This window comes from Silurus aristotelis, assembly GCF_946808225.1.
Source record: "Silurus aristotelis genome assembly, chromosome: 25".
In the NCBI taxonomy this organism is placed as follows: domain Eukaryota; kingdom Metazoa; phylum Chordata; class Actinopteri; order Siluriformes; family Siluridae; genus Silurus; species Silurus aristotelis.
In genome coordinates, this window is record NC_139598.1 from 17,716,583 (window position 1) to 17,730,098 (window position 13,516).

General features: G+C 41.3%; 1 protein-coding gene across 1 annotated transcript; it reads right to left on the reverse strand.

Moving 5' to 3' along the window:
* Nucleotides 1–235: 235 nt before the first annotated feature.
* nr2f5 (nuclear receptor subfamily 2, group F, member 5) lies at nucleotides 236–12,856 on the reverse strand. The gene is made up of 4 exons (XM_083530434.1): nucleotides 11,769–12,856; nucleotides 3,976–4,256; nucleotides 3,302–3,548; nucleotides 236–980 (listed from the first exon to the last, which is right to left on the reverse strand). Exons 1-4 carry the CDS (start codon nucleotides 12,133–12,135, stop codon nucleotides 664–666), a joined length of 1,212 nt encoding a protein of 403 aa, XP_083386560.1. The 5' UTR covers nucleotides 12,136–12,856; the 3' UTR covers nucleotides 236–663.
* Nucleotides 12,857–13,516: the final 660 nt, after the last annotated feature.

Below are 13,516 nucleotides of genomic sequence, written 5' to 3' on the forward strand. Positions count from 1 at the left end.
CTCTGATATACTATTCAGTGTTTTCCTTGATGAAAAAATTAAGCACTATAGACTGACTTTACATGGCAACTACAGAAAGTGTATCTAGCTGTGCTGGATTTTTGGTGATAGCTGAAAAGAGCTTAGAGAAAAGGGAGGGTGCCTGGCTGGTTTCAAATACGAAGTGCCTCTTTCACATCTTCAAACTCCTTCAGAGACTCAAAATGACATTGAGACAAACCACAATAGAGTTTTTTTTATCGCCGTTTATATTTTGGCAGTGGCTTTAGCATATTCAGAGTCTTACTGGCCTCTTGTCTTTCAGACTGTAGAGTTAGCGCGGTTTCTCCACTTAAACTTACAGACCGTTTTTCCAAAAGCCCTGTTAAAGGCTCATTTTCCTCAAAATGTCCTAAAAAAAAAAAAATAAAAACACCCCCACTTTGGTATCAGCTTTAATGGCTTCTGGCTTGTTTGAAAATCAGTGGACTGAAATGGACTTTGCCCTTCTCAGTCAAGGTGATGCAGTCATGTACTCAGTCATGATGTCCGTAAACACTGTCGAGCAACTGCAGGAGAGATCTTGGCACAGGAGCGTCTCAAGAGTTCCGTTCCCGACCACAGAATGGCGAATTAGGTGCTGATGGGTTCTACATGATGTGGCTTCAGGGGATGTGGATGGGGTCAAGGCCCGTTTTCGTTGTAGTGAAGCGAGAGGGGTCGGTCTCTCTGGACAGGCATGTAAGGCCAGTTGTAACTGGAGCCAGACAGCAGCATGTCCCTGAGCAGCGTCTCGATGGGTGTCTTGCCCACCAGGCGCACGAAGAAGAGCTGCTCGATCACCGGTGACGAGACGATGCGCAGCGAAGGCAGACGAAGCAAGAGCCGCCCAAAACGGTTCGGCTGATTGGGGTACTGATTCCTTACATACTCCTCCAGGGCACATTGCGACTTTTCCTGGATGCTTTCCACATGAGCCACGTCTGACAAACCCATGGCATCTGGAGGAAGGGAGAGATTGTGGTTAGTTATATATTCAACACCATGAGATTGAACAATTGAAGGAATAAACATTCCCACCATGAAACATGTCAAATCAATTTTTTTATCTATTTAGTGCTGCTTATTTGTAGGTTGGTGCTGTATTGAAGCAGAATATGAATCATATTAATGCACTTCTTACAGAATTTATTATTTAAAAAAGAAAAATTTGTCATTTAGGACCATGAGGACATGAATGGCTCTAATAAAGGCAAGGACGAATCTAAGATTCTTAAGATTCGGCTAAAAGGTTTGTATTTTCTTCGCAAAATTTTTCTTTCTCGAGTTTAAAAAATGATCTCAACCCATGCCCCTGATCTTCATTCTCTCATAGAGCATAGACATTACTAATTGCTTTATATTTCTGTGGGGGTTAAAAAAATTCCCCTGCCTCTTACATGCTACATGAAGGGACACAACTGTCATGTCTGACCTTGTCACGTTAGGGCATATGAAGACATAATCAGTCACTGTACCCAGGGTTTTGAGGGGACAGGATGATGCATCAGGGAATAATGTCAGCACTGACAGGACGCGTATTTGTGTGTGTGTGTGTGTGTGTGTGTGTGTGTGTGTGTGCAGTTTCCCATGAGGCTGCCTATATGGAAGTAGGTACTCTCTCATTCCCTTTGTGCTTCACAGTGAGAGGACGCATGGGGAAGCCCCCTACTGCTGCGAATTCAAGCAAAAAACGATGAAGCACCAACGGCATTCGCCTCCAGTTGGGAGATTGGGGGCAATATGGACGGCTTGGAAAGCCCTCCGGAAAAGGAGGCAGTTATGTAGGTCAGACTGCGTCGAACCCTCTCACTGTAACTCAGCATACATAATTCAGGCTCGCTGGTGGGAGAAAGGGGGTGGGGCAAGAGATTGCCCGGCTGGTTTCAATAATAGATGGAAGCTTGAAGAAACAGGGGACGCATTCGGGAGAGTGTGGGTCATATTTTAGGACTGTTTCTAGAGTTCAAAATAGCTGTAAAATGAGTAAAATAAGGTGTGCACCAAACTTCAGCGGTTGTAAAGCATCACTTGTGACCTATCACACGGTACCCACAGGCCACATGAGCTGGGTTTGTGGGCCACGACTCTTGGATAGTGTTCCAAGCAACTCCATAAGTTTTTCCAACCGCTGAAAAATAAACTGCAATTTATTTTAGAGCCAGTGTGTGTTTTTACGGCAGGGTTGTAAAATTCAAGTGTGCTTCAATACTGCGTTTGCAGGAGCAGGGCTTGTTATCTAACTGTAAGACTTGACGTTTCAATCATCATCTAAATAGAAACCCAGTCCAGTGTTGTATTAGGTATGTTAGGGATTTTGTCTTCATCTATTATCCCCTCCAGATTTCTTACATTCTAGCATGGCCAAGTGAACGTTAGCATTACACAAATTACTGAGAAGTGAAACTGTTTTTTTTTTTTTTTTTATTACTGTTTCTTGTTAAATGAGTATTTAATCCGATGCATAAAAAAAAAAAAAAAAAACACATCAACCTAAAAAACAACAGATAAAAACTTGGAAACCACTGGGATTTTTTTTCCCGTTTCTTCAAATGTGACAAAAAGGTTTGGAATGCAAGCTTATTTACAAAAAGATCATGGATGTAGCATTACCTCTTAAGGTTGGATCGTGTTACTAATTGGCAGCAGATGATAAAACGCCTCAGCTCTGTGCTAGAGGTGCAGATTGGGATTGGTTTTCCCACAACACCCAAAATCAAGAATATTCTTGCGAGTTTGCAAGAATAACATGGGAGTTTTATTGGACACTGTGTACTGGTCTGTGTAATTATCATTTAAATTACTTTATACGGTTTGTTTATATACTGGTGAAATCGACTCATCACCAGGTTAAGGTGGGAAGAAGGAGTAATAAGTGTCAAAGTGTGAGAGAGAATTCCTTCAAGATTCCTTGGGTGGGAGTGGGATTGAAAAAACAATCCCACCCACACATCTCTACTCAGTGAAACAATATCTACAGTTACTTCAAGTAGTTAGAATTTATTTCAATACAAAAGTCTAATATCAAGACAAATCTCAGCTTAAGTGATGTTGAGCATCTGTTTCACCAAGCGAGTGCATTCTCCTTAATTAAAGCGTACATTTTTACGAGTGAACAATGAGAAAGATTTGATGGAACACTTTTTTCATATTTTTAACATATATTTCCACATGCTCAATAATGTTTCTCCACCGAAGTTCTACTCGAGCGATTCGTGTAACAATGCATTATGCAGTGCACAGAAGTAAAAATCAATCAGTTTATCCTGGTGCTGCTTCCTACCTGAAGTAAAGAGCACAATGGACTTGAGACAGGAATACTCTGCTGTGTCCACCTGCAGGGCCTTGAGTTTCTCAACCTGCTCCTGGAATACACGGATATGGTCCATGAAGGCCACCACGCGTTCAGCTGACATCGGGGAGGCGTGCAGCCCGGCGGCAGCCAGCAGTGGTGCCACGTGCAGGGGCATGGAACACTGTGCTGCATTCAGCACGAACAGCTCGCTCCACGACATGCGCAATAACGCCACCTAGGATCCAACAGTGTCGTAATGAAGATCAGTAATGAGGATCAGAGCGTAGCAGCTCATTAATGCTACTGATATAAACGAATCACGAACATTCACATCTCGGAATTTGCTTTTCGCACACTGCCTTCGATTTCAGGCGGATGGTTTTGCTGGAGGAATTACAAAAAATGTTGCTCATGCAATTGTTATCTATATTTGATCAGCCCAGAAAGTGCACCCATAATGCTTTTATCATATTTGCCTTGATTTCCAGTTCCCTGTACATGACTGGTACATTTCCTCCCAAACCAATGCCTGAAAGGAGCACTATTAAATCAGCCGTATCCTTGGAAGAACATTGCAGCTAAATGCGTTCTGCATTAATTGAATCAGCTAGTCATTTATTTTAGCATGATAACAAGGGCTCACTGGTCTCCAGGGGCTTTACCTGATCCATGAGCTGTAGGTCTGGAAAGAATGGGATGTTCTTGGCCCACTCTACAGCGCTGAAAAGTAGACGTGCTGCCAGCTCGCAAATGTTCTCGATACCCATCAGGTTGTTTGACTGCATGCACTGGGCGCCGTAGCGGGACGTGGGATATGGTTCTGCCCGCAGAAGCAGAGAGATGAAGCCAGATAGATATGGTTGTCCATTGTATGGGTCGTTTCCATTAGGCAGGTATTGGCCTGGACTGGTCTGAGAGCTGGACATGCGTCCTCGCTGGACGGCTGTGGACAAAACGAGAACACGTAAGCAATTTTAAAAAATTTGAACGATGCTCAAAAAGGAAAAAAAATGATCCCAAAGCATTCTCAAATGCATTTGTGTAAAATTTCTTCAATAACATAAATTAGGTTCAATACTGTAACTGATCCTCTGAGGTCAAAATGCAATCCGAGCAAATCAGAAAGCACGGTTTTACGCTTTATTCTCACTGCTGTGATAAATAAGTGATGTGTTTAATAATACTGTGCTGGAGGTTTAACTTCATCTATATATATCTTCTATCTTCTGAAAGTCAATAAGCTCATTTATATTTTTGAACCGGTGACCTACTCAAATCGCACTGCTTGATAAATATCAGAAACATGGAACTGTTTGCCAAAATGCCAGTGTTTTGGCAACATTACTAGTTTGTGAGGCCTAAATAAAATAGTGGTTTAGTGTTTGTCGCATATCCGTGGAGTCCAGTAGAGAGAAGAATCCTTTGCTCTCCATCAGTGAGTAATGCGCGAATAGATACAGTTGAAGCGGAATGGTTTTTCACACCTCCCCTTGACAAATGGCTCAGCAGAGGCCAAGGGCCAAACAGAGGCCATTTTTGCCACCATGCCCCTCAAAGTCCATTTGGAAAACACCTGTTCAGCCATGCCGCTGTCTGACTAATAACTCCATCTACTGTTACATACGACGACCATGTGCACGGCAGAACAGACAGAGAGAGGTGTGTTAGGGATGGAAAGAAAAGCCAGGGTCTCCTGCGCTTAGAATAGAACAGCTGTGTTACTCGAGGACTGTAAAGTATGACAAGGGTCATGACCTTCTCCTTAATCAACATGGATATTATCCTTAATCACGTTTTACTCTCAGATATCATGAACTGCAATTGAGACCATGCTGTATCAAAAAAAAAAACCCAACTTGGATCACCAAATCCTCTTGCAATCTATACTATATATTGTAGTCTTGTACACTTATAGTCTATATACAGAAATGTTTTTTCACAAGGTTGTGTTGTGTCTGTTAATGAGCTTAATAGTTGTAATAAAGACATGGTCAGGACGTTATCATTATATAACATATATTATATGTATATATAAATAAAAAATATATAGTAGCTTGAAACTGTAGACCAACACTAGCCCCTAACTCTAACCCTAATTCTAACCTTAACCCTATTTTTAACCCTAATTCTAACCCTATTTTTAACCCTAACGCTAAAAACTAAGGAAAACCTTCATAACTGCCATTAGAAACTCTTGTCTACAGGTTTTAAAGTACTCAGCATAGTCTAAGAAGCAAAAGAACTAATAGAAATGATCCCAACTGACACACAGGCCATGAGTTCTGGTTGGTATCTGCAGTGAAACAACACCAACTAGACATCCCTAAACCATGGCCTGTAGAAGTTCCTTCTCTATGATCTAAGCAGAGTGAGGTGAATGGGATGGGGTATTGTGATAGGGCAAGAACCAGGGATAAGCAACCTGGGATAAAACCGAGGAGCTAGAAAACTCTGGAGAGGGTTCAAGGAATCAGCATGGCACCATGGCCACCTCCCAGTGGATGGGGAAATCTTAAGAACTGAGCATAGCATCATAGAAGGATCTGGTGTTGGGGCAAAAACAGAACCAGAACTTCTCATGTTTGGATATTTTGGTGCAGGACTAAGATTTGCTGACAACAAACTATAAACAAGCACAGATAAATAATTACATGAAAAGGGACAATTAAATATATAAATGAAAATAAAGGTCAAATATATTATTTGAAAATAAAGGTCAACTATATATTTTGAGTAATACAAATAATGGTTTGGTAAACATCAGCATATCAACATGAAATGAAACTAGTAAGTCTACAATATATCAGTGTGCCTTTTTAGAGGGCAACAACCTTGCACTGTGTTTACAGCAGGGCTCTAGAATGTGGACCTTGGCTCAGAAAGAAAGTGGGGAATAGGTCAAAGGGTATGTGGAGGAAGAAAAGAGTATAAGAAAAAGAGCCTGACTGAGAGAGGGAGAGAATGTAAAAGTAGCTGGACGTGATCCAGGATCAGCTGTGGGTGGCCAATGGAACAAAGCTTTTGAGCAGAGAAAGACAGCTCTCACAAGGAACTTGAGAGGAAGTGACGGCACTGAACTGACTTGATCCCTGTATGTTCCTTCCAACCGATTGAGGGGAAATCCAAAAATGGCATGGTAGCACACTGTTCTAGAGCTGGTCACACCATGAGGCTTGTCTTGACCTGTTACTCTGGGGCTTAACACTATAGCAGATAATACTCTGAACAGATTATTTTACCAAACCTCTATCAGGTGACCTGAACCTTTCAAAATTCCTGTAAACATGATGTCATTCCTGCTACAAATTCTCCTTTGCCAGCCACTGAACAAAGACTACTGAGTCATAATAGTACTGACCCTGAACACCAGCAGTGTTGACAGTTCACTATCACCCGATCCCTGACCTAACGCTTCATTCGACATCCACGTGGACAGTTAAAAAAAAGTAGGGAAAAGGATGACCTGGCCATGCTGAAAAAAAATCACCTACTTTTACCTCTGGGTGCAACTTTATCTGTGTACTTAAAAGTTTGTTTGAAAACAAAAATACGCAATAAAGTTCAGTTGCCCATGAAGAAGCCCGAGAAGAATCCTGTCGGAACTTCAAAAGTAGGTGAAACTGCCTTTTGACATGTTAAATCTGTTATGACCTCTCTTTGCGCAACAGGAAAAGTCCTTCACACATCCCATAATAGCTCCAGTCACAAGGGTCTGATGAATTAATAAGGGAACATGCTAAACACATGGTGGGGAGTCGTGAAGAAATCTCTTGCTATACGTATCATAACAGCTGGATTTCTCCATCGTTCCAGCGCACAGTGTTTCTAGTCATGTATTATATATCAAAACTCGATATAGTACAGAATGTACCGCTGTTCTCCAAGCCAATACAGTGAGGCAAAAGAAAGCTCGAAGGGTTCATATAAATTTCATTGACTAAAACAAGGGTGAAAAGGCAAACATATCAGAACAAACAATGCAGTTCTATCTGCCGAGCATACTTCAGCCCTGGAGGGACATTTAAAGAAACAGACCACACCAATGCCAAAGTAGAGCTGGGAGGAGTCAGTTATCATAATAACTTCATACAATTAGTTCTCCACTCTTCAAGCCTCGCAGGTCTTGTGATTATGGCTGATATCCCTAAAAAGAGAACATCATTTCGACGCATTCTCCCTCGTGTGTGTTCGAAAAGCCCATTAAACAAGACATTTGCTTTTTGTTTGTGCACGTAGAACACGCAGGATAAGAGTTGGCCAACTGCACAAGCAGCGAGGTGATATTTACCCAAACCCTGCTGTGACCCGTCACATTTGGACTTTGTCTTAAACCTGTCTAATATTAATGTTTACCTTTCAGTGACCTATATTTCACCCTTTGTTACGGGTCACGGGACAAGGCCCCGGTATGCGTGCGCTTGCTGAGATTCCGGCAGCAGCATGCGGCGTGTGTGTGCATGCTGCCCAACGTCTTCGCTCTTATCCTTAGTGTTTGGGTCCACTTTCCTAGGATCTGAGGTCTGCACACTTTCACAGCATTTACGCTCATGAGCTTTAATACGACAGAGATAATGAGTAAAACATTAGGTGTGTGTGTGTGTGTGTGTGTGTGTGTGTGTGTGTGTGTGTGTGTGTGTGTGTGTGTGTGTGTGTGTGTGTGAATGCCGGCGTTCTCGTCATATCTATATCCATCCATATCGTGCCTTAAGAAAGGTCATGGCATATGCATGCAGGACATTCCAGCAAATGCACACACACACACACACACACACACACACACACACACACACACACAAATGTGCACATGCAACCTCTGTCAGTCGGCCACATTTGCTCTTTCTCCATTGCATGAGCTCTTTTGTCAGGCTGGAATGCCAATCATGTCAAGAGGAGCCTAAGGTGCGAAAACAGGTAGAGCAGTCGACCGGCTTGGCCTTGGGCCAGATGGGAAATTTGAGCTTTCGCAAAATCAGCCCTTTGACCTATTTTCACAAAATTCAAAACTGTTCAAACAAATGCACTTTGGATTCTGATCGCTTTGTCCAAAAGCCCCTGATGTCAAAATACTAGCGGAAAATGGTGTTCCAGGGAAAAAAAAAAGAAAAAAAAAAAGCCTGAACTGAGGGTCTTTGTAAAGCACAATGGAGACTGCGTCATTATTCGGCCTCATTCATCGATGGACACGTGACGCATCAGTAGGAGTAGTGAGTGGGATTTCTGAACACTCCACATCACAAAGACCTCAGTGAAATTAGCAGTTTCGGAAAGATTCATAAACAACGCAATCATTCCGACTTGCTTATTCTCGAGGACGTCTCCTTATCAGACGAGACGTCCTTTTTCATACACCATTAATCATATCTATTGGTGTCAACACCTCCGTCTTCGGCTCAGGCAAGCAGTATTATTTACACATGTTAGGTTAGATTAGATAAATGAGGTTACAAATGAGGTTAAACCTCACACACACACACACACACACACACACACACACACCTAGAGGGAAAGGTTTTGTCTTGGTATAAATATAGTTATACTATTTTGGGTTACATTCTATTAATAAACATCACTTTAAAAACACTAATTGAGCCATAATGAATCAGTGTAATCCAGTAAAGCAATCCTGCATCATATCTACATGTACAAATGTTTGTCTTTATGTGTGATTAAAGATCAGAAACCTATAGAAACTAAAACACGGCCCCGTACACCCCGAGGACACAATAGTGTGAACATGTGCATGAAGTCTCACCAGGATAAAAATCTAAATTTGTCTTTACAGTATGGTTGAATTTGACTCACGAGTCACAGTAATGGTTTGTTTAATGGCGTCTACAACACAGTTACCATAGTGCAGTAACCCAGAGCACATATCACTTAGTAGTGAATGGATACAAGGAGCTTCTCTATCTGTTTCGCATCGGGAAACGTTGCATAATTCAAAAGAGCGCTTCACTTATGTATGAACTCTAAGATAAATTGAGAAGGATATGGTGTATCCCTGTGTGTGTGTGTGTGTGTGGGTGTGTGTGTGTGTGTGTGGGTGGGTGTGTGTGTGTGTGTGTGGGTGTGTGGGTGGGTGGCTGGGCTTGTTCTTAAGGCATTTGTAAAGATCAAGTGTCTTCTCATAGAATGGAAAAAAAAAATTACATTCTAAAAGTCGGGTTTTTGGCTTTGAGAACAAATTGAGCAAAACGACACAAAAATTTGTTTTTAGTAAAAATGTTTTGGGTTTGGGTCTAAATCCTTTGGCTACAGTACCACACAATGAACTGATATCGTGTATCATGTATGCTGTGTGTGTGTGTGTGTGTGTGTGTGTGTGTGTGTGTGTGTGTGTGTGTGTGTGTGTGTGTGTGTGTGTGTTGCCTGAAGCCGAACATAAAAAAAACAATGAAAAGTGTCTGCTATCAGACTTCACATATTTCACAAATCCTAAACTATAGACACGGTGTGAAATTGTTAGATTAATGACGGTAATGGATATGTAGTAATTCATTTACTACATATAGCTCATGTTCAGTAGCTATACAGATTACATTTTAGATTATAGGTATGTGCATTAATTAAATTTGAAGCCACGTATTTAATATTTTATTATGAATGTATTTATTTCTCCGTTATTTCCTTTATAGCTTGCTAAGCAAAATATTTAACTCCATTTAAAAACAATAAAGGCAACAAGACGCATTACAGGTGCGAGGCGTGTTAATGGAAAGTCAAGATAAGCATTTAAGATAAAAAATTAATAAATCGGAACATTTGAGCACATCTGGGTCAGCTGTTCTTGCATATAAACTAAAAAAAAAAAGGTGAAAGGTCAATGAACAAATAAAGAGAAGTTTGAGATTTTCTGTAGTTATTAACCCCCTATGGCTGGAAATACGCCTGACTCGGACAAAACAAATGCTTTTTGATGATGATGTGAATTCCACTTCCAGGAACTGAACGCACAACGTTCACAAATCTGCGTTCACGAGCATGGAAGGAGGATTTATCATGTAAAAATGTATTTTTTTATGCAACACTTATGAAAAGTTTCAATGCAGCACTGTGAGTTTTCTCCAAACTAGGGATGAAGCCGTAGCTCTTTTTAACCTTTGTTCTTTTACGCTGAATAATTACGGAATATATTTCCATATTCTGTACATTTCAGCAAGAGATACGAATTGAGTTTGTATTTAATTCACTTTTGCATGTCGAATTCCACTGATTAGAATAAGTATAATGTGTTGTGCATGTAACCTGCATGTTTCACGCTCTATTTTTCCCCAATTTTGATTTTTTTGCTTTCGCCATGATAAACCAAATCATGTTTTTGATCCCAAGCTAATTGCATAATGCACTTTTTACTGATAAATTATACAGAACACTGGTTTTATTTTGCTGATAATTAATTATCATGTTTAACAAATCATGTGTCTTTATAAGTCCATACTTGCTGAGTAAATGAAATATATCGAATAATCTCTTTAACCAGGATGAAATGATTTTCCCAGATCGTGTCTTCAAAAAAGACATGGACATCACATCATGTCAGCTGAGAAGTCAATCTAAAATTCCTATGAATCCAAAAAGTCAGCCAGCTTGTACCACACATGAGCAGTGATGGGTTTTTTTCTAAAATCAGTATGAATTATTGAGAAACTGAAATGTACCTGATGCTGTTATTCCAACTGAATCATCTGCAATACACATAATACAATAAATGCTGAACGCTATAAGGCAGCTGGAGTGTCAGCAGAGCAAAACACCATCATTAATGAGAAAACAAAAATAGATCTATGTATGAGGAAAACAACTTTAAAGTCTTGTCCATAGGCAGTCAACACCTCTGTCTATAAAACACTGCGCCACACCATCGTCTGCATGGCTGCTGGAGACGGAGATTTGACCCGACAGACTCTTTTGGTGACATTTTACTCCACTTGATCAGCAAAGTGCTTTTTCTGTCCACTTAAACCCTACAGAGGTGCATTTCAGTGCACCAGATAGTAACCTGTGATAAGCTCTGGTGCACTTTTACAGGATAAAAATTGTGGATATTTGGATAATTTTGGAATATAAATATATATATATAGTAAGTTGCCTTGTTATGAGAACATTTTGGTGAAAGCTTGATGTCACGTGGTGTATCATATTATTTCAAAGCAATATTTTAAATCGTATAAATGCCATGAAAGCGGAAAAAAAGACAATGTTTATTAGCTAATGACGCTCATTTGCTCGGTTTATAGGATGTAATAAACATTACACCCAACTGGAAAGTCTAAAAATATTTTTTATGAAATTCAGAAACATTTCTGTAACAGTGACGAAACTAGTGTGATTTATTAGAAAGCTATTTGGTGGAGTTTTTTTTGGAAGAGATTTTGAAGAGAACTTGATGTGATTATTTGAGTGTAATATCGGACCAGGAATACTGAGTGATGCACGGGCTCTGGGACGGACTCACCCTCTCTCCTCATGCCGACCTTGAGGCATTTCTTCAGGCGGCAGTACTGGCACTGATTGCGGTGGTGCTGATCCACGGGGCAGTCTCGGTTCCCGCGGCAGCTGTAGGTCAGGTTGCGGCGCACGGAGCGCTTGAAGAAGCTCTTGCAGCCCTCGCATGTGAACTGGCCGTAGTGTTTGCCGCTCGACTTGTCCCCGCACACCATGCAGTCCACGCTGGAGAGCTTGTCCGCGCCGAGCGCGTCGTTTCCCGGCGTGGACGCGGACGGGGTGGCCGGGGCGCCACCGGGCTCCTGGCCGCACAGCTGCAGCTGAGAGCCGGGGTCGGCTGCGATGCTCTCCTGCCACTGGTTTACTACCATTGCCATGCTCTCCTGTGGAGCAGGAACGGTGGGTTGAAGGGCAGATGCGCGTCTCTGTGAAACTCCTTTATGCCCGGAGAGAAGAGGATTTCCGTCCTCCGTGAATTTGATTTAAATCCGAACAGATCGAAAAAGAAAAATAATAAGTACACACAGATATTTGGGTTTTTATTAATTTGATCTGATTATTTGTCGCGAGGTTTGTAGTGCACGCGCAACGGTGGCATGACCGACGTGTGCACGCGCTCCGCGCGGCCGAATCACGGAGTTCAACACGCAGTCCGAAACGTGTGGAATCGCGCGCTCTCGCTCGCGGCCCCGACAACCGCAACGAGCGACTCGACTTTGCGCAAAACTTTCAGCGACTCTCCAGTTCAGACCCGGTGCGAAAATACTGCACGGGGTGAAGGAGTTGAACTGAAAACAAAAGCTTCGCCCGAGGAAGGAAAAAGAACCACCACCACCACCATGCATGCAAAAAAAAAAAAAAAAAAGCAACCCAACAGGTAATTAAATTCACATGTGCGCTCCGCGGAATGTTTGTTTTTTTTTTTTTCCGACGCGTGGAAGTATAAAAAGTTCAGTCCACAAGTCGTGAATGTCGGAATGGAATCATCCGTTCCCGGTGATATTCAGCGTGAAGAATGAGAAGCTGTTCTCAGGAGCGCTGCAGCTCATCCGCCAGCTGTCACTTCGGTTCACCTCTCGTAGTTCCGACTTTGGTGAAAGTGACACTAAACAGCAGGGGCTGTCCAAGCTCCGCCCACTAGGCTCCAAAAAAGGATGCGTTCACCATATTAGGGGTTGACGCCTTCGTCTGGCGGTGTGGCCTAACAGAAAAGCCGGCACGCCATTGGTTGGTTGGTGGTGGATTTGTCCAATTGGACGGCGGCGGCTTTCTAAATTTATGAAAATATAACAGATTTAATGCCGATAGAAATGATCAAGTATTTAACATAGATATTAGTCCTATTCTAATTAATCTACAATATATATTTACATAAACATTCATTTTATTGTTAAAATTATGATAACACTGAGCTACAAAGAATAAAAACTTGCGTTCCTCATTTTCAGGTTTGCTTCTTCTTTTTAATAAATAGAAAGATTTTATCAATGCACAGCGCATTTATATTTATTTCAGGTATACTTTTGTTTGTTTTATGCACATTTTGCATTAAATAAAAATGAATAAATAAATGCATACAATCAATAATTAATAAAGCTTTGATCAGCGAATGTGATCTATAGCTATAACAGTATGAACAGCAAATATTGGAGTAATTATCATAGTAGAAAAAAAACGTTAAAAACAAATATCTTTTTTTAATTTATACCCAAAATATATACAAGTCAAATCCTGAGCTCGTTACATTTATAAATCATT